The 20,475-nt window shown below is 42.3% G+C and overlaps 1 protein-coding gene across 1 annotated transcript in view; it reads right to left on the bottom strand.

Annotated features, from left to right (window-relative positions):
* itgbl1 (integrin, beta-like 1) overlaps window positions 1-20,475 on the bottom strand; it is a 115,299-nt gene that overhangs the window by 10,105 nt on the left and 84,719 nt on the right. Inside the window, exons 9-10 of the mRNA XM_036958515.1 lie at window positions 8,998-9,144; window positions 4,572-4,691 (exon numbers count right to left, since the gene is read on the bottom strand). Of these exons, the coding sequence (XP_036814410.1) occupies window positions 4,572-4,691; window positions 8,998-9,144 (267 nt within the window). The remainder of the gene's footprint in view (window positions 1-4,571; window positions 4,692-8,997; window positions 9,145-20,475) is intronic.

The raw sequence follows: 20,475 nt of genomic DNA, 5'->3' as shown, positions 1-20,475 counted from the left end.
GCCTGTTCACCATGTTATCATCCAGAAGGCGTGGTCAGTACAGGTGCATCAAAGCAGGGGCCAAGAGACTGAAAAACAGCTTCTATCTCAAGGCCATCAGACTGTTAAACAGCCACCACTACCATTGAGTGGCTGCTGCCAACATACTGACTTAACTCCAGCCAATTTAATAATGGAAATTGATGTGAAAAATGTATCACTAGCCACTTTAAACAATGCCACTTAATATAATGTTTACATACCCTACATTACTCATCTCATATGTATATACTGTACTCTATATCATTGTCACGTTCTGACCTTAGTTCTGTTATTATATCTTTGTTTTAGTATGGTCAGGGCGTGAGTTGCGTGGGTTGTCTATGTTCGTTTTTCTATCATTTGGGAATTCTGTGTTCGGCCTAGTATGGTTCTCAATCAGAGGCAGCTATCAATCGTTGTCCCTGATTGAGAATCATACTTAGGTAGCCTGGTTTCACTTTTGAGTTGTGGGTGTTTGTCTTCCGTGTTAGTGTTCGTACCACACGGGACTGTTTCGTTCATTTCAGGTTTTTGTTTTGTATTACGTAGTGTTCAGTTTATGTATTAAAATAAACATTATGGACACTTACCACGCTGCAAATTGGTCCTCCGATCCTTCTCTCTACTCCTCCTCAGAAGAGGAGGACGAGAACCATTACAATCATCTACTGCATCTTGCCATCTTTACGTAATACATGTATCACTAGCCACTTTAAACTATGCCACTTTATGTTTATATACCCCACATTACTCATCTCATATGTATATACTGTACTCTATACCATCTACTGCATCTTGCCTATGCCGTTCTGTACCATCACTCATTCATATATCTTTATGTACATATTCTTTATCCCTTTACACTTGTGTGTATAAGGTAGTAGTTGTGGAATTGTTAGATTAGATTACTCGTTGGTTATTACTGCATTGTCGGAACTAGAAGCACAAGCATTTTGCTACACTCGGATTAACATCTGCTAACCATGTGTATGTGACAATAAAATGTGATTTGATTTGATTTGATAGAAGTGCCCAGCCAAGAAGACTCAAGTCCATTGGACAACAGACTAAATTACGTCAAATCACATATCTATAGTAGCTTTGATTGGACATGTCAACATCATACTTTGAACATCTTAGCTAGCAGTCATCATCATGAATAAAGTCGACAATCTACTGGCAAATCCTCTTTAATCCTTGTCATAAATAATGAAGAGAAAGTATAAATAAAACCTATTGGTGCTCATCAGCCATTGGATATAAACATTACACAACAAGTTGGAAATCGCAAATTCAACAATGACTGGTTTGGAAGGAATCAGTGGCTAACTGCAAGTGTTGCAAAGCCTGCTATTCAGTGGAGTGGCTGTGCAGTCCCAAGTCTAAGATTAAGGGTCTTTTTTCCAAGTTTAAATTTATATTAAAGGCATTCATCATTGTTGTCAATGAAGCATTATTTGTGCCGCGCTGAAAACAACTGTTAACTCAGAACTGCAAAATCTGACTTTCGTCAGTTCAAGACAACTGGGAATTCTGGAAAAACGAGCTACAACTGGGAAAATAATTTTTTAACTTTCATCCAACTCGGGAGATCACTGATGTCATGATGATTCAAACTTTTTTGTGTGTTCCAAGTTGTCTTGAAAGCACCATAAATCCAGAGAATGTCAGACTTTGAAGGCAAAGTTTAATGACAAAATTTGACCACAAAGGACCGTCGTGCCACCTTTCTTTTCAAGTGAACACAGCACAAGTTGAGTCCAAAAATGTATTGTATGCTGCTGCATAAATTATGTTAGATGCCAGGGAGAGATGTATACTGTAGCTGAGAAAGTAATACTAAGTGTAGTAAGCTGTTAGAGCCCATGTGCCTCACCCTAATAATTTTGTATATTTTAACCTCTTAATTCCGCCTACTATTCTGACTTTGTGGTGCACATGTAGACTATAAACTGTTTTTGAGAAATGTAATCATTGAATATTGTAAGAGCTTTCATTGTGTGCTTATATGCCCCCTTTATTTATCCTACCGTTCTGATTTGGTGTACAGGGAGGACACTGTAAGAACGGCCCATGTTCTGAATTTTGTGGCTGTACATTTAAAAAGTGCTGAACAAATAGCTATATTGCCTACCTCTGTCCTAGCTCGCTCATTAATGTTTTAATCGAAATTACGGATTGTCTCTTATCCGCTCATCGTCCCCATATGCCATAGCTTGTACATCTCAATTGTCAGTAGAAACCGCATTTGTTTAAGCAAGTCAGACATATAAGCCATGTTTTTTTAAAGGCAGCAAATGAGGCTGAATTAACTGTTTCGCTGCCAGACAAAGCTCCACTGATAGCCAGGTGTAGCAGTGTTAAGGTATTGGGACCGGCTGTTGAGATTCTGCTGTTGGGAACAGTTTATGTAGGCCCTAACAGTTTGTGTGCACTGTTAGTCACCTTTACAGTGCAATGAATGTATTGTTTAGTGTTGTATTGTGTTGCGTTGCTTTGCTGGCATGCATCCCACATTATTATCTTTTTGCCCCAACAAGATGTACTCAAATCGTCACTGGTGCTGCTTTCATCATCCCCAGGCTATTGCCCACACAGCACATACACTATACTGTATATACAAATGTATGTGGACACTCCCTCAAATTAGTGGATTTGGCTATTTCAGCCACACCCGTTGCTGGCAGGTGTATAATATTGAGCACGCAGCCATGCAATCTCCATACACAAACATTGGCAGTAGAATGGCCTTACTGAAGAGCACAGAGACTTTCAACGTGGCGCAGTCATAGGATGCCACCTTTCCCAAAAGTCATGTTTGACAAATTTCTGCCCTGCTAGAGCTGCTCCTGTCAACTGTAAGTGCTGTTATTGTGAAGTTCAGCAACAACAGCTCAGCTGCGAAGTGGTAGGCCACACAAGCTCACAGAATGAGACAGCCGAGTGCTGAAGTGCGTAGCGCGTAAAAATCGTCCGTCCTCGGTTGTAACACTCACTACCGAGTGACAAACTGCCTCTGGAAGCAATGTCAGCACAATAACTGTTCATCAGGAGCTTCATGAAATGTGGTCTCCACACAAGCCTAAGATCACCATGCGCAATGCCAATGCATAGTGCCTACTGTAAGGTTTGGTGGAGGAGGAATAATGGTCTGGGGCTGTTTTTTATGGTTCCAGTGAAGGGAAATCTTAACGCTACAGCATACAATGACATTCTAGATGATTCTGTGCTTCCATCTATGAGGCAACAGTTTGGGGAAGAACTGTTTCTGTTTCAGCATGACAATGCCCCTGTGCACAAAGGAAGGTCCATATAGAAATGGTTTGTCAAGATTGGTGTGGAAGAACTTGACTGGCCTGCACAGAGCCCTGACCTCAACCGCATCAAACACCTTTGTGATGAATTGGAACAGTAATTGCGAGCCAGGCCTAATCGCCAACATGAGTGCCCAACCTCACTAATGCTCATGGCTGAATGGAAGCAAGTCCCTGCAGCAATGTTCCAACATCTAGTGGAAAGCCTTCCCAGAAGAGTGGAAGCTGTTATAGCAGCAAAGGGTGGAGCAACTACATAGTTATGCGCATGATTTTGGAAGGAGATGTTTGACAATCAGGTGTTCACATACTTTTGGTCTTGTAGTGTATAAGCCTTGGATACCAACCATTCAAAGCTGGCCTTAGTGGGAGTGACCATAGAACATACGATTGACCTGAGTCAAGTGTTTTTCATTGTCACTAGTTGGGTGTGCGACTCTATTTTTATAGCTTGTCGTCACTAGTTAACACAGTCAAAAAGTCATAATTATGGCTAAGCCCTACCCATTTCCACAATTTATCTTCCTAAAATGTTATGATAAACCTAAACCTAACTAATGAAGGCCATGTTTGATGCGTTGATCCACCAGAACTTCCGCACATTTGGGTGGATGTGTCTGGGAACGAGATTAGGTGTAATGTGACTAACATGACATCACTTTAGAGCGTATGACATCTTTCAGGACACTGTCACCCTTCACAAAGCAAAAGTTTATATCATATCACATTTGACGCTGGTGATTATGTCACATAGTTATGCCACATTTATGAACCTTTTATAAAGCATGACATATGGTTATAGAATATTTGCAACACACTTATGAAGTGCTTATGAAACCTTTATTAGCTAAACGTAATTTGAAGTGTGCCCATAAACTCTTATTGTGGTTTTCAGCATCAGTGGAGAGAAGATAGCACTTCTGGATGAGATCTGGGCTGTTAAGAGGAAAGTCTCTCTCTTTCTACTCTCTCTTTTCTCCTGTCTTTTCACTCACTCGTTCTCCCTCTCTTTTCTTTGTCTCTGTCTTTCTCTCCTGCTCGTTGACACCGAGCCAAGGCCATTATCGGCGGTAGAATTGGGCCTTGGACAGAGTCTTTAGGTGTGTGTGTGTGTGTGTGTGTGTGTGTGTGTGTGTGTGTGTGTGTGTGTGTGTGTGTGTGTGTGTGTGTGTGTGTGTGTGTGTGTGTGTGTGTGTGTGTGTGTGTGTGTGTGTGTGTGTGTGGTCTATACTGTACCTGTGCAGATGAGTCCGTCGTGCTTATCACACTCTCTGTCGTCACACTCACAATACTCCCCTGAGACCCACCAATCCTGAGGAGATCCAGAGCAGATACACCGGCCACAGTGACACGACCCTGCCAGTACACACACACACATTCACACAAACATATACACACACACAACAACAACGGACGTTCAAGCAATCAACAAAATAGTTACAGTTGTAAAAATATAAGGATAGATTTGTGAGGACAAGGTAATGTTCTCACAATCATAGTGTAGTGACCTCCTGACCCTTTTTAAATTGTGACTGGATTAAAATATAAGGCCTGCCAGTGGGACATAGTTTTCCCATGCATGTCCACCCCTTTAGTATATCACATCAGCTACACTTTTACCCGGGAATCGCCCCCAAGTCTGTCCTCCTTTGGCTCCCCCAGTACTTCCTCTCCTGAACAACAAAAGCACTGTCCTTGCATTTCTCCCATCAGATATTTCTACTGTGTGCTCCAGTGCACATCGAGGGCAGTGAGCGACGGGCTGGATAGTAAGGGGTTAAATGCTTGGAAAAGGCACGCAAGCAGGCAGACGGATGAGAGGGGAACGAATCTCTCATGGCTGTAACCCGGGAGAATTTATTTATCCCCATAGACTACCCACTGGGCACAGACGTCAGTTCAGCGTCTAGTTTGGTTTTACATTTGGTTGAGTTGTCAACTAACATGAATTCAATGTGAAATCAACAAAACATATAATTGGATTTAAGTTAAAAGTTGGGTGAAAAAAAGACTAAATACCCTTACATTGATGACTTTCTGCAAATCATATTAGTTTTAGTTTTCCGTGTTTATTCAACGTCATCACACAGATGTTTTTGGTTGAAATGACATTGAAACAACATTGATTCAATCCGTTTTTGCCCAGTGGGTAGTGTGTGCCTGAAGGATTGCAGTGTGAGAGTTGAAGGGTTGACTCCACTTGACTCATAGGTTACCGCTTGTTGTCATGAATCTTGTTCTGGAGGCAGCTCTGCAGAGTGGTCACCAGCTGGCACAGCCACAAAGTCATCAAATCTGATTTGAAACCTAACTCTAACCTTTACCCCAACTGAAGGGGAGAGGATAGTCTTATGCTTGTGTCTGAGTGCAGAGGAGCATGTTGAAACATGCCCATCTCCATTGTGCAGCCTAAGAAGGTGTGAGACCAGAGAGTGAAGATGTCCTAAGATGGACAACACACCTTTGGTTTAGTAGATCACTGACAGTACTCCATACTCCAGTAATCTCCATGCACCTGACATTTGGCTGAAATGTCAGTGTGACATGCAAGTTGTTCTTTGGTTACATAGCTGAATAGAGTATACGGCCTCCAACACATGATGATGCACAGTGCCTTCGGAAAATATTCAGACCCCTTGACTTTTTACAGCCTTATTCTAAAATGGATTGTTTTTTTCCCCTCATCAATCTACACACAAGATGAATCAAGGCTGTAATCGCTGCCAAAAGTGACAAAGCATAAACAGGTTTTTAGAAATGTTTGTTAATTTATAAAAACTGAAAAACTGAAATCTAACATTTACACAAGTATTCGGACCCTTTACTCAATACTTTGTTGAAGCACTTTTGGCAGCGATTACAGCCTTGATTCATCTTGGGTATGACTCTACAAGCTTGGCACACCTGAATTTGGGGAGATTCTTCCCTTATTTTCTGCAGATCCTCTCAAGCTCTGTCAGGTTGAATGGAGAGCACCGCTGCACAGCTATTTTCAGGTCTCTACAGAGATGTTCGATCGGGTTTGGGTCCGGGCTCTGATATGGTGCCAGGTTTCCTTCAGACGTGACACTTGGCATTCAGGCCAAAGAGTTCAATCTTGGTTTCATCAGACCAGAGAATCTTGTTTCTCATGGTCTGAGAGGCTTCAGGTGCCTTTTGGCAAACTCCAGGTGGGCTGTCATGTGCCTTTTACTGAAGCTCTCTGAGCTCTATGGACAATTTTTTCGACCCCATGGCTTGTTTTCTGCTCTGACATGCACTGTCGACAGTGGGACCATATATAGACAGCTGTGTGCCTTTCCAAATCATGTTCAATCAATTGAAATTACCACAGGTGGACTCCAATCAAGTTGTAGAAACATCTCAAGGATGATCAAAGGAAACAGGATGCACCTAAACTCCGAGTCTCATAGCAAACGGTCAGAATACTTATGTAAATATGGTATTTCCGTTTTCAATTTTTAATCAATTTGCAAAAATGTCTATCAACCTGTTTTTGCTTTGTTATTATGGGGTATTGTGTGTAGATTGTTGAGTTAAAAAAAAAAAAGTTTCATCCATATCATAATAAGGCTGTAACGTAACAAAATGTGGAAAAAGTAACGGGGTCTGAATACTTTGCGATGGCACTGTAGATATACCCTGGATATTGGGTACACTCAGGACCGGCTCGAGCCTTTTCAGGGCCCTAAGCGAGATCGGCCCCCTTAGGCAGCAGGACCTCCTTTCCTGTCCAAATAAAATATTTAAATATTGATAATTTATTCGACTGAGACGTGTGCCGACAGAAAGACACATCAATCTCAGATAAATCATCTAAGCGAGCAAAACAGCGCCCCTCCGTCTCAGTATATGTAGCCCATGTATCTGATGCTGTCTGGACAAAAAGAGTATGACATGTCATACACTTTTGTCCAGACAGCATCAGATACATGGGCTACATATACTGAGACAGAGGGGCGCTGTTTTGCTCGATTGCATGCTTTCTCTGGTGAGATAGTAGTTTCTTCTCCCAACAGTAGAGCCTGATCCTCTCCTTCTCCCGATCATTGAAGCTGTCTTGCCCAGTTGATAATCATCCCGATAATTGCCTCAAAACTGAACCTAAACCATACTGAAACAAATGTCACATATAATAAAAGGTGAAATAAATGAAGTTAAGTATAATGGGGGAGAAAGGGGGAGAATGGGTAAGTTGATGAGTGAGAGAAAGCAAACAATGCATAATTATGTAATCGGCAATTGTGAATGAAGAACAGGGAGGGCCATCCTATTGTGTTGATTTATTCTAATTATATACCCTATATCAGTCCATCGAATCCAAGCACTCTTATCAGTCTACTCTGGCATACTTGGGAGTAGGCTACACAGTGAGAGCGTGCGTAATCTACAATGACAAGAAGACCAAGACGAATGGATGCACATGCTGCGTTCGCGCTGCTACAAAATCGAAATGAAAACGACTCAGATGGCAGGGAAGAAAAGTATCATGACATCTCTGATGATAATTCTTCTGATTCTGAGCCTAAGCCTTTTTTTTTTTTTTACCTTTATGTAACTAGGCAAGTCAGTTAAGAACAAATTCTTATTTTCAATGACGGCCTAGGAACAGTGGAACAGCCTGTTCAGGGGCAGAACGACAGATTTGTACCTTGTCAGCTGGGGGGTTTGAACTTGCAACCTTCCAGTTACTAGTTCAACACTCTAACCACTAGGCTACCCAGCCTACAACTCCGAGGCCTAAGCGCAAAAAAAGACAGAACGGTGCACACTGATCATGTGTCCGGAGCCATCACCAAATGAAACCGTGTGTCATCACTGAGAGAACACATCCTACATCTCAAGCAAAAAACAAGATCTGCATCACACTCACCAACTTTCCTTGTTTATGTGACATGCTCCAACTGATGCCATTGCGTGAAGACGCACATAATGTAACCGCGAGTGGACATTAATTTACTATTTTTGACTGCTCTCATATTGACACTTCATTATAATACCATTTTTGGTTTTGTGCTGATTTTCACTATTTATCAAGAACAAAAAGTTGTTACCACGTGCCAACACATATAGTTCCTGTTTCATTGATAGAAAGCTTGACCTTATTTTTTTGGTATTTTTTACATATATCCTACATTAACATAAACTAAAGAAAAAGCTTTCTTTGTATTCTAAAGTTAGCTAAGACCTTCATAAACACAACCAAATGATCATTTTTGCACATACATAAAAATCTATTAATTACACTGTAATTACACTGCACATTAGCTTGAAGGGGGATCCCTCCAGGCCCAACGTCTCTAGTAAAAATAATAATAATGTGCAGCGCATGCAGACATAGGAGGCTCCCGTGGAAAAAAATAAGGACCCGGCCATGCCAAGCAGCCGGGTCCTAAGAAACCCCTTATGTCTCTTATACCTGAAGCCAGAAGACTGCAGGTATTATGAGGGTGTTGTTTCTTTATGCCTGCTACTACCCTAATCTGTGTGATCAGATCTCATGGAAAGCTCCACTCAAGTGGTCTACACAAATCAGTGGAGTAGAAAATAATTGAATGGAATGTAATGAAATAGTGCAGAGAATAGACACAAAAGAAGCCAATAGATGGAGATAGAAATTAAATAAATGTAATAGAATGACAAAGTAAAAAACAAAAGGAACCTTTTCCGTTGCACATGACTCCATCGGCGGTCTCACACAGCTCTTTGCTCTGAGCGTCAGTCATTTCGCATGTCCGAGGGAACGAGCACAACTTCCCAAACCAGCCGTCACCACAGATACACCGGCCGCATGAACAGAAACCATGACCTGGTGGGGGACAGGGTAGACATACAGTATGTCATACAATAGAAACCAGTAGAAACCATGACCTGGTGGGGGACAGGGTAGACATACAGTATGTTATACAATAGAAACCAGTAGAAACCATGACCTGGTGGGGGACAGGGTAGACATACAGTATGTTATACAATAGAAACCAGTAGAAACCATGACCTGGTGGGGGACAGGGTAGACATACAGTATGTTATACAATAGAAACCAGTAGAAACCATGACCTGGTGGGGACAGGGTAGACATACAGTATGTTATACAATAGAAACCAGTAGAAACCACGACCTGGTGGGGGACAGGGTAGACATACAGTATGTTATACAATAGAAACCAATAGAAACCATGACCTGGTGGGGGACAGGGTAGACATACAGTATGTTATACAATAGAAACCAGTAGAAACCACGACCTGGTGGGGGACAGGGTAGACATACAGTATGTTATACAATAGAAACCAGTAGAAACCATGACCTGGTGGGGGACAGGGTAGACATACAGTATGTTATACAATAGAAACCAGTAGAAACCATGACCTGGTGGGGGACAGGGTAGACATACAGTATGTTATACAATAGAAACCAGTAGAAACCATGACCTGGTGGGGGACAGGGTAGACATACAGTATGTTATACAATAGAAACCAGTAGAAACCACGACCTGGTGGGGGACAGGGTAGACATACAGTATGTTATACAATAGAAACCAGTAGAAACCATGACCTGGTGGGGGACAGGGTAGACATACAGTATGTTATACAATAGAAACCAGTAGAAACCATGACCTGGTGGGGGACAGGGTAGACATACAGTATGTTATACAATAGAAACCAGTAGAAACCATGACCTGGTGGGGGACAGGGTAGACATACAGTATGTTATACAATATAAACCAGTAGAAACCACGACCTGGTGGGGGACAGGGTAGATATACAGTATGTTATACAATAGAAACCAGTAGAAACCATGACCTGGTGGGGGACAGGGTAGACATACAGTATGTTATAGAACTGGAAGTAAAGGCGGCCAAATGAGGTGTTGGCTTTAGGGATGATCAGTGAGATACACCTGCTGGAGCGCGTGCTACGGGTGGGTGTTGCCATCGTGAGTAGAATGAGTAGAATGTCACAATAGACATTTGAAAAGGAGGGGGATGATGATCGAAAAAGTCAGTAATGTTACCAGTGTCAGTGACGCTTTACTAAGTAGTTTTTGTAAGAAAAAAAATGTATGTTCTGTCCTCTATTGTGTTTGCTGTGTTTGGTTGTTTGAACCACTGCACACAAGACCCCTCACAGGAAAAAATTGTAATTGGAACTTAAATTTGAAGTTGTTTGGTTTTGAATCTCCACTCCTCTCTGGCCACGTTACCACCTTTATGACATCACTTGACTGGACCTAGTGCATCACAAGGAAATAAGCTTGGTTTGCCATGGAAACCATCAATAACATTCTACATTCACAACATTCTAGAGACAAATTCAAGACTCTCCTCATCAACAACCAAACCTTCTGAGAAGACACGTCGAACTTTGAATCTTTTAAATGTCACGTCTCTATGACTTTGGCTCCGAGTCTGACCCCAACTCTCAATCTGATAAGGAGGAGCCTATGTGTCTGGCTGTGACTCTGAGTCTGAAGAGTCCAGAGAGCTGGGTCTCTACCTCTTCATAGAGCCCACACCCTCCCAGCCATCCTCTGCACTCTTAGATTTTAATTTTTCAAAAAAGGGTTCTTCAGCTGTCCCCATAGGATAACCCTTTTTAGTTCCAGGTATAACCTTTTTTGGTTCCAGGTAGAACCCTTTTGGAATCCATATAAAACGCGGTGTAGAACAGGTTCTACATGGAACCGAAAAGGGTTCTACCCGGAACCAAAAGGGTTCTACCTGGAACCAAAAGGGTTCTACCTGGAACCAAAAGGGTTCTACCTTGAACAAGAAAAAAGGTTATTCAAAGGGTTATCATATGGGAACAGCCAAAGAACCCTTTTAGGTTGGAGGTAACGCCTTTTTTTGTGTGTGCTGGTCCCGCTGGCTAATGCCAGTAGTGTGCAGTGACTAGGTATGATGTCCTGAATGAGGTTGAGGTGGAACAGGCAGTGGCAGTGCAACCAGCTCTCACAATCTCATTGCAGAATTAGACTTCATCCACGTTTACCAAACATCAAATTTCAAAGTTGCTCCAAACATCACATTTTAAAGTGTTTTTGTTACTCCTGCTCCTGTGTGTCGTTTAAATTTAGAAGTTAAGGGTTAAGTTTAGACACTCATTCTGAATGGTTAAGGTATGGGTTAACTTTTGGGATAGGGTTAAAATATTCCGTTCAGGCTCTCATTCCAAATGGTTAACGTATTGTCTGCTCTTGATGTGGGCTAATAACAAGCTGACGCTAGTAAGAGTGTATTGCCCTCCCTCGGCTCCTTCATGTGCTCTTAACAGTTTATCTGAATTACTATCTACAGTCAGTATGGTAAATCTGAACTATTAATAATGAGCGATTTTAATTTTGATTGGAGGACACCAATGTCAGATTAACATTAAAATAGGGAAGTGGCGATCATGACATTTTGTTATTGTAAAAGACTGCCGGCCTCACGGTAATTGACTGTTAATTAACACAAACACGTTTAGCCTCTCCAGGCCTCCATCCATACAAGCCGCTTATGCACACCTTTGAAACATCGACATTTCAAAAAGTATAATAAACCAATTTAATGTACACCATCACAACAAATCCATTATTTATTTTACGTCTAAAGAAACACTATATGTGAAAATGTATTTCAGGTGAAAGAATATGAGTTGGCCTTCTGTAGGCCTATGTTATCTGGCTATGCTCCGTGCCATAGGCTGTAGGCTTGTTCATTAAGCTGACAAGATATTCTTAGAAGTCCCGTGCCTTTGTTTTATTTTACATGATTTTATAGCAGAATACAATCAAAAGGTTATTTTTCCCATTACAGAGTGAGTGCGCGCATGAAGTGGATATGTGGAGCGTAAAAGTGATCATTTGAAACAGGTCCTATATGCTAGACAGAGTTATTTGGTAACATTAGTTGTGAATGACACAAAACATTAGAATTTCTTAGAAATCAGCATACATGGGCTGCATGGTGCGAGTACAGGCTATTGAGGATTTGAGAGGGTAACCAAACAAAAAAAGCACAGCTGTTCTCTCATCAAGTGATCATATTTTCACCCATCAGATTATTCTCAATTTAATCTTGTCTTTACTAATATGTACAATTACATTTCAATTTAGAATGGCCTATTATTAAATGTGCGGGAACAGGGGCACTCGAATAAAGAATTGATAGCGAATTGTAGCCGTGCCCTTTCTATCTGGTCGGTTTTGTAGGCTTATTCGGTTGTAAAGCAGAGTATGTGCTTAATATGAGCAGCTGAGAAATAAATATAAGAACACTATTTTCACTCCACACATCCACCACTGTTTGAGGAGAAGGCTCTCGCTGCTCAACGGGTTCAACATATTCCGCCCAAACTCTGTGTCCCATGGCCACTCCAAACCTTGTTCCTGCAGATACTACGTGCTTCATTTGGGGAAAACAAGTGAAATCGGTTCTGGAACATCGATAGTGACATGTTTTCACAAACAAAACATATTTCACTAAACCGTTGACGGCCCGTCTGCGTGCTCAAGAAAAATAATCAAGGAGAGAAGAGGAGATAAATCCCATGGCTAAAGTTAGTGTGTCACCCAATTCATGAAAAAAAATTATGAAAAATCAAATACAAATTCACTAATTTAGGCTGGCTGTCAACTGGCCTGTAAATCAATGAACCAACAGCATTGCCTAGGGCATAATAATACATACAGTCCACACTCAAATGTGTTTAATTTTGGAGTATAGGCTAGACCAATTATGTACCAAAGACATCTTAAATCAGTTTTGTTTTATGTAATTCTGCCATGTGTAATATGCGGTATTCTGTTTTTTTCGGGCTTGGGCTGCCATGCATCAGCTCTAATATGTGTATGGGTGTTTTGAATTAATCATCACTTTAGAAAGCCCTGTCCATTTCGTTGTGTTAGGATTTGAAACAACATCCACAAAAACCACGCTTTTACACAGTTTCAACCTGCTGTTGAACTTCTTTCTTCAAATTGATCATCACAGTGAGGTGAGTTTTAAAAGTACGATAGGCCTGCCGTTTTGATGACGTGTTGGATGTGATTTTAGATTGCATTTGCATTGATGTCAGAGTGGTTAGAGGGACAATGGAGCCCTGTTTTCCAGGACATTAGCAACCTGATGGTTGTTAGTGAGTTGGGTACTACCAAAGCATGTCCAGAGTGCATAAGGGGAGATTCAACAGTCACATGGAAGTTTACTGTGGTCATGACTCATGACTGCTAGTGTGGCAGTAATATGGTCCCCCCAACTAGTCACTATAACAGCCCTAGTCAGATATGCTGAAAGATATTTGCTCTGAGCTAAACCTCCCAGCTGATAACTGAGCCTACACAGCCGAATCCTAAAGATCCATCGAAATCTACCTTGATTGATCTTATTTTGACTAATACTCCAGATAAATATGTCGCTAATGGAGTTTCTCGCTGGATTTTAGTGACCATTGCCCAGTTGTCTGTGTCAGAGATGTGAGAATGCATAAATCTAAGCCTCCTGTCGTCACTAAGAGGAACTTGAACACACTTTTTTACATTACGTTTATTTTAGTGACCTTGATTGTATCTCAGCTATTTCTGAACCTGATTTAGCTTCATGCTTTTTTGTAAATGTCTTCGACACTATTGTAGATAATCATGCTCTCTTTAAAACTCTGAGAGTTAAAGGTAGATGGAATGCCTGATTCAGTTCTGAATTATCTGAAGTCATTTGTATGATAAATGTACCCTGGGTCAAGTCCAGAAACATAGGCTTAGACCCGGATTGGCAAACCTCAAGGCAACTAAGGAATCAATGTCTGAGACTAAGTATAATTTGATTATTATGTAACCACTCATTCTGATAGTAAGAGGAATATGGAAAAATGGGAAACTGCCCCCACAAATTCATTCAGACTTTCCCCATTACAGACAAAAATGTCATAATTGATGCATTTCATCGTAATTTTATTTCAGCAAGCTATTTTTTTGAAAAAGCGTCTAGCCCTACAATATCTAAAAGACAATTTATGCTTGATCCGAAATGTGGTCGGAGGCTTCGTATGGAGGGTGTGACATAGGCCAAATTGTATGGAGGCATGCAGAGGCCAAATCCGTACCGCATGAGCATATGCCTCTCAAATTTTCTAACAATGCAGAGGGCTCCGTATAGCTCCGCATTGACATGATTGGTTGACAGTAGGTAAGGGCGGGAGGTCATGAAAAACACAAACTCACTTTCTTGACAACTTCCTTCACAGCAGCTCTGTGCTGCTCTGCGAAACGGAAGAAATATGAATGCTCTGACTACCGTAAATACTGCACTGCCAATGCCAACATCGGATTGACAATGCAGTGCCTTTAAGAGTGGGCTAAATGCTGATTTGGAACTTTTACAGATTGATTTGGAAAACAGAAGTCAAGTTTTTGCATTTTGGCAATTCACAGAAAATATATCCTTGATGACTTACTTGATTTAGATACCAAGAAATCCACAGAGGCTGATCAACTTCAGCCGGGAATGCTCAAGTGTGCTTCCAACCTCATTGTTGGCTCAGTAACCCATATCTTATATCTTAAATCTAACATTATTATCAGGATATATTCCTAAAGTATGGAACACAGCTCATGTGCTACCACTCCATAAGGGCGGGGAGAGTAGTGATCTAGATAATTGTCGTACCAACTGCAGGTTTCCATGTCTAGCTAAGATTCACAACTTTCAAAACATGGTATTTTGAATATAAATCAATGTGGGTTTAGGCCAGGGCACAGCACTATCACAGCACCACATTAGTTGTTAATGATATTGTTAATTCTTTAGATGCTAAAATGAATTGTGCTGCCTTGATTGTGGACCTGTCTTGTATTGAACAAGTTGTCCTTGACTAGGATCTAACGTCTGTTCATGGTTTCATGGTTATCTTAGTGACAGAACTCAGGCCATCATGATTGATGGGTTTAAAATTCTTGAGATAGAGAACATAAAGATGTTCTGCAGGGGTCGATACTAAGACCTGTTCATTTCACTTTTTATATAAATGTTATTGGTTATTCTGTAAAAAAAAAAAAGTATATTTCATCGATATGCGGATGATACTATTATGTACGCAATTGCTCGTACTGCTGACCTGGCTGTGACAAGGCTGGCTGAACTTCTTTAAAGTCACATTGATCACATCTTTACGCTCTTTTTGTTTACAAAGCCCTGCTCCATAAGCTTCCGATTTACCCAAAATCCCTGTTAAGCTTTAAAATTACAAGTTATCAAACCCGTTTCGAGGGTTGGTTAACTTTGGAGACTCCGTTGGTGTCTAAAGATTGAAGTAAATCAGCCTTTAATTACCTTTCCTTCCTTCCTTTCCTAATCTCCACACTATGTTTGGAATAACAATATAAAGATGTTTCGATTGGATGCGTTGAAGAATGTGTTTGTTTTAATTGACTGTGTTTTGTATCTTAATGTGTATTTAATGTGTATATTGTCTATCTTTATGTGTTTCTATACTTGCCTGATGTATGTGCCTATTTTTGTATTGTGCAGGGCTCATTTCTAAAAGAGACAATAGTCTCAAAATGACTTCCTTGTTAAAATAAAAGGTAAATAAATAAAAAGTGGTCCAGAGTCATGGGATCAGAAGGTTCCTCATGATACTGTGTATCGTTCAAATTTAGAAGGGTTAAGTTTAGGCACTCATTCCAAATGGTTACGGTAAGGGTTAAGGTTTGGGATGGGGCTAAAATAAAAAATGTAAATCTAGTGTCCACGACTGGGATCAAACACATAACCTTCTGATTCAGAGTCACAGGATGTCCACCACCCACATCCACAATGACTGAGCAAAATCCAAGCCTACTTGATGTTAATAGCACTCACTGTTGCCCCTACTGGCCTGTTTTGAAGGCATTTCATGACATCCTCAGGACATGGATATTCCAATATCGACATCAATCTCGAAAGATCTGGTTGGTCAGTGGAGGCCAAGATCATGGAGGCCATGATGCGCGAGCACCATGAAGAGCCCCAGAGCTCCAGCCTTGAGGGCACCAGAGGGTCTGACAGTGTCCGTGCCCCCGTTGTGGTGCCAGCATGGGTCACCTGGTTCAGGAGCATGGGTTCAGCCACAGCAGGGAGTCAAGCAGACAGCACCCAGCCAGAGAACTCATCCTCCAGGAGAGGGAGATCAGAGGAGGACACCTCTATGAGGCCAAGCGTCTCCCGAAAGAGAGACACAATCATCCACTTCTGGTTTCCCAGGAGGCTTTCAGACAGAAGGCCTGTCCTCCAAGAGGAAGACGGAATCAGGGAGAGTGACCCTTCGAGTTGCACATCTTGGATGAAACTGTAGAGGTATTCTATCTTTGGCTCTGTTTTTAATAATGTATTTCCACTTTGGTTTTCTGCTTTTAGTTGTTTCCTTTGTAGGTTACAGGGGCCTTGGGTGACTTTAAAAGTACATGTATTGTTATTTGTATTATTATCAGGTCAGATGAGGACAGTGTGAAAAAGGTTTGCCCGAAAGAGGACATGGGAATCAGCTCCTTGCCCTGAGTCTGAGGAAACCAATCGGAAGAGACAGATGGTCTAATGAGGATAGGGACTCAACTCAACTGACATCAACCAATCTCCCTGAACTTTTCAGGTAGTCATGGTGGGCGAGTACCGTTTCATTTCATGTGATTGTATTGACTAAATGTGTTACCAATACATTTTTTGGTCTATTATCATCATATTCACTTAATAAAATGTAACCTGCAATCTAAATTGTCATTGTGGCTCATTGTCCTTGATTATAATTTATTGCGATTGGATTTGAAAATGTAGCTCAATAAAAATGCATCTGATTCACACACTAAGGGCTCAAATCCATCCATAGCGCTGAAGATCTGCATTACACCGCAATATAAATTTAAAGGCAATGTCCCATGTTAGTGGAGGCTGCATTCATGGTAAATGCGGCATACAGAGTATGTTGGCTCAATCGCAAATTACCTTTAAATTTCAATTGCGCTATAACGCTGAACTTCTGCGATACGGATTAAATCAAGCCCTGACCTAATATTGTTTAAAATCTTTAAATGTTTTTTAAAAATGTACATGCGCTATACAGTATATACAAAACTACGTGGACAACCTTTCAAATTAGTGGATCTGGCTATTTCAGCCACACCCTTGCTGACAGGTGTATACAATTGAGCACACCGCCATGCAATCTCCATAGTCCAACATTGGCAGTAGAATGGCCTTCCTGAAGAGCTCAGTGACTTTCAATGTGGAACCGTCATAGGATGCCACTTTCCCAACTAGTCAGTTTGTCATATTTATGCCCTGTTAGAGCTGCCCTGGTCAACTGTAAGTGCTATTATTGTGAAGTAGAAATGTGTAGGAGCAACAACGGCTCAGCCGCGAAGTGGTAGGCCACATAACCTCACAAAATGGGACCGCTGAGTGCTGAAGCCCGTAGAGCGTAAAAAATCTTCTGTCCTCGGTTGCAACACTCACTACCAAGTTCCAAACTGCCCTTGGAAGCAATGTCAGCACAATAACTGTTTGTCGGCAGATTCATGAAATGAGATTCCATGGCCGAGCAAGCACACACACAAGTGTAAGATTACCACGCGCAATGCCAAGCGTAGTGGTGTAATGCTCTCCGCCATTGGACTCTGGAGCAGTGGAAACGCACAGAGCAAAGTACATACAGAAATGGTTTGTCAAGATCGGTGTGGAAGGACTTGACTGGCCTGCACAGAGCCCTGACCTCAACCGCATCGAACACCTTTTGGATAAATTGGAACGCTGACTGCGAGCCAGGCCTAATCGCCCAACATCAGTGCCCGACCTCACTAATGCTCGTGGCTGAATGGAAGCAAGTCCCCGCAGTAATTATCCAACATCTAGTGCAAAGCTTTCCCAGAGGAGTGGAGGCTGTTATAGCAGCAAAGGGGGGACAAACTCCATTCAAATGCCCATGATTTCTGAATGAAATATTCCAGCCTCAACCGTGCATCCTAAACCCTATTACCTTTTCAGGTAGCATTCTATTTTCTGGTACTATTTCCACGGGCGTTTACCTGGGAACTGATAGGAACATATGTGGCAACAATGGATGTTTTACCGTGTGGTACCTGGCTGTGGTACCTGGCTCCGCCACTGTGTGAATCAGAATGAAGTTCAGAGATACATCTGAGATTAAGGCGGGGTGAAAAGAGAGGGAGGGGTAGACAGGAGGGAAGGAGGGAAGGAGGGAAGGAGGGAGAGAGAGTGAAATAGTGGGAAAGGAGTGGGCTGCCTGACTCAGCACTTGACAAACACACACACAGATTTTCTCAGGCTCCAAAGTTAACAATGTAAACGGTGTTAGGCTGACAGCAGTCCTGTGAAGATGGAAAGCATGTGTGTGTGTGTGTGTGTGTGTGTGTGTGTGTGTGTGTGTGTGTGTGTGTGTGTGTGTGTGTGTGTGTGTGTGTGTGTGTGTGTGTGTGTGTGTGTGTGTGTGTGTGTGTGTGTGTGTGTGTGTGTGTCCGTGTGTACGTGCTGGGCTCTACTATTCTTCCTAGAGCCCTGAGTGTCCTAAAAAACCCTCTATGGTATTGTCACTTTGCAAGGCAGCACAATGAGCCCCAGTAATGCACTGGCATTCATTTTGAATTCTCCCTAAAAGAGAGAGTTGCCCTCAGATGCTGCAATGCACCACTGTTTGGAAGGGAGGCACAGGTCACCAAAACATATCTTTCAGATGTGTGTTTATGTGTGTGTGTGTGTTTGAGTGCGGTAGTGTGTGTGTGTGTCTGTCTGTCTGTCTGTCTGTCTGTCTGTCTGTCTGTCTGTCTGTCTGTCTGTCTGTCTGTCTGTCTGTCTGTCTGTCTGTCTGTCTGTCTGTCTACGGTTTCAGAGTGGATAATAGAGACAGTACTCAGAAGAGTTCAAGTGATGTGAACAATCCACTTCCATCATTAATAAGACCAAGAGGGAGAGTGTCACTTCTGCTCTCTGTGTTGGCTGATGTTATTGTGCTCTGGAGAATTCACTCTTTGTCTGTGTGTGTGTGTGTGGGAACACTAAGGTAGCCTGCCTAAATGACTACTGACCCGTAGCACTCACGTCTGTAGCCATAAAGTGCTTTGAAAGGCTGGTCATGGCTCACATCAACACCATTATCCCAGAAACCCTAGACCCACTCCAATTTGCATACTGCCACAACAGATCCACAGATGATGCAATCTCTATTGCACTCCACACTGCCCTTTCCCACCTGGACAAAATAAACACCTATGTGAGAATGCTGTTCATTGACTACAGCTCAGAGTTCAACACCATAGTACCCTCAAAGCTCATCACTAAGCTAAGGATCCTGGGACTAAACACCTCCCTCTGCAACTGGATCCTGAACCCCCTGTATATAGGGGGTTCAGGATGCAACTGAACCGGTACCCCCTGTATATAGGGGGTTCAGGATGCAACTGAACCGGTACCCCCTGTATATAGGGGGTTCAGGATGCAACTGAACCGGTACCCCATGTATATAGGGGGTTCAGGATGCAACTGAACCGGTACCCCCTGTATATAGGGGGTTCAGGATGCAACTGAACCGGTACCCCCTGTATATAGGGGGTTCAGGATGCAACTGAACCGGTACCCCCTGTATATAGGGGGTTCAGGATGCAACTGAACCGGTACCCCCTGTATATAGGGGGTTCAGGATGCAACTGAACCGGTACCCCCTGTATATAGGGGGTTCAGGATGCAACTGAACCGGTACCCCCTGTATATAGGGGGTTCAGGATGCAACTGAACCGGTACCCCCTGTATATAGGGGGTTCAGGATGCAACTGAACCGGTACCCCCTGTATATAGGGGGTTCAGGATGCAACTGAACCGGTACCCCCTGTATATAGGGGGTTCAGGATGCAACTGAACCGGTACCCCCTGTATATAGGGGGTTCAGGATGCAACTGAACCGGTACCCCCTGTATATAGGGGGTTCAGGATGCAACTGAACCGGTACCCCCTGTATATAGGGGGTTCAGGATGCAACTGAACCGGTACCCCCTGTATATAGGGGGTTCAGGATGCAACTGAACCGGTACCCCCTGTATATAGGGGGTTCAGGATGCAACTGAACCGGTACCCCATGTATATAGGGGGTTCAGGATGCAACTGAACCGGTACCCCCTGTATATA

This window comes from Oncorhynchus mykiss, chromosome 22, assembly GCF_013265735.2.
Source record: "Oncorhynchus mykiss isolate Arlee chromosome 22, USDA_OmykA_1.1, whole genome shotgun sequence".
NCBI lineage: Eukaryota > Metazoa > Chordata > Actinopteri > Salmoniformes > Salmonidae > Oncorhynchus > Oncorhynchus mykiss.
Note: the sequence above shows the minus strand (reverse complement) of the source record. Positions and strands in the feature narration are given on the sequence as shown.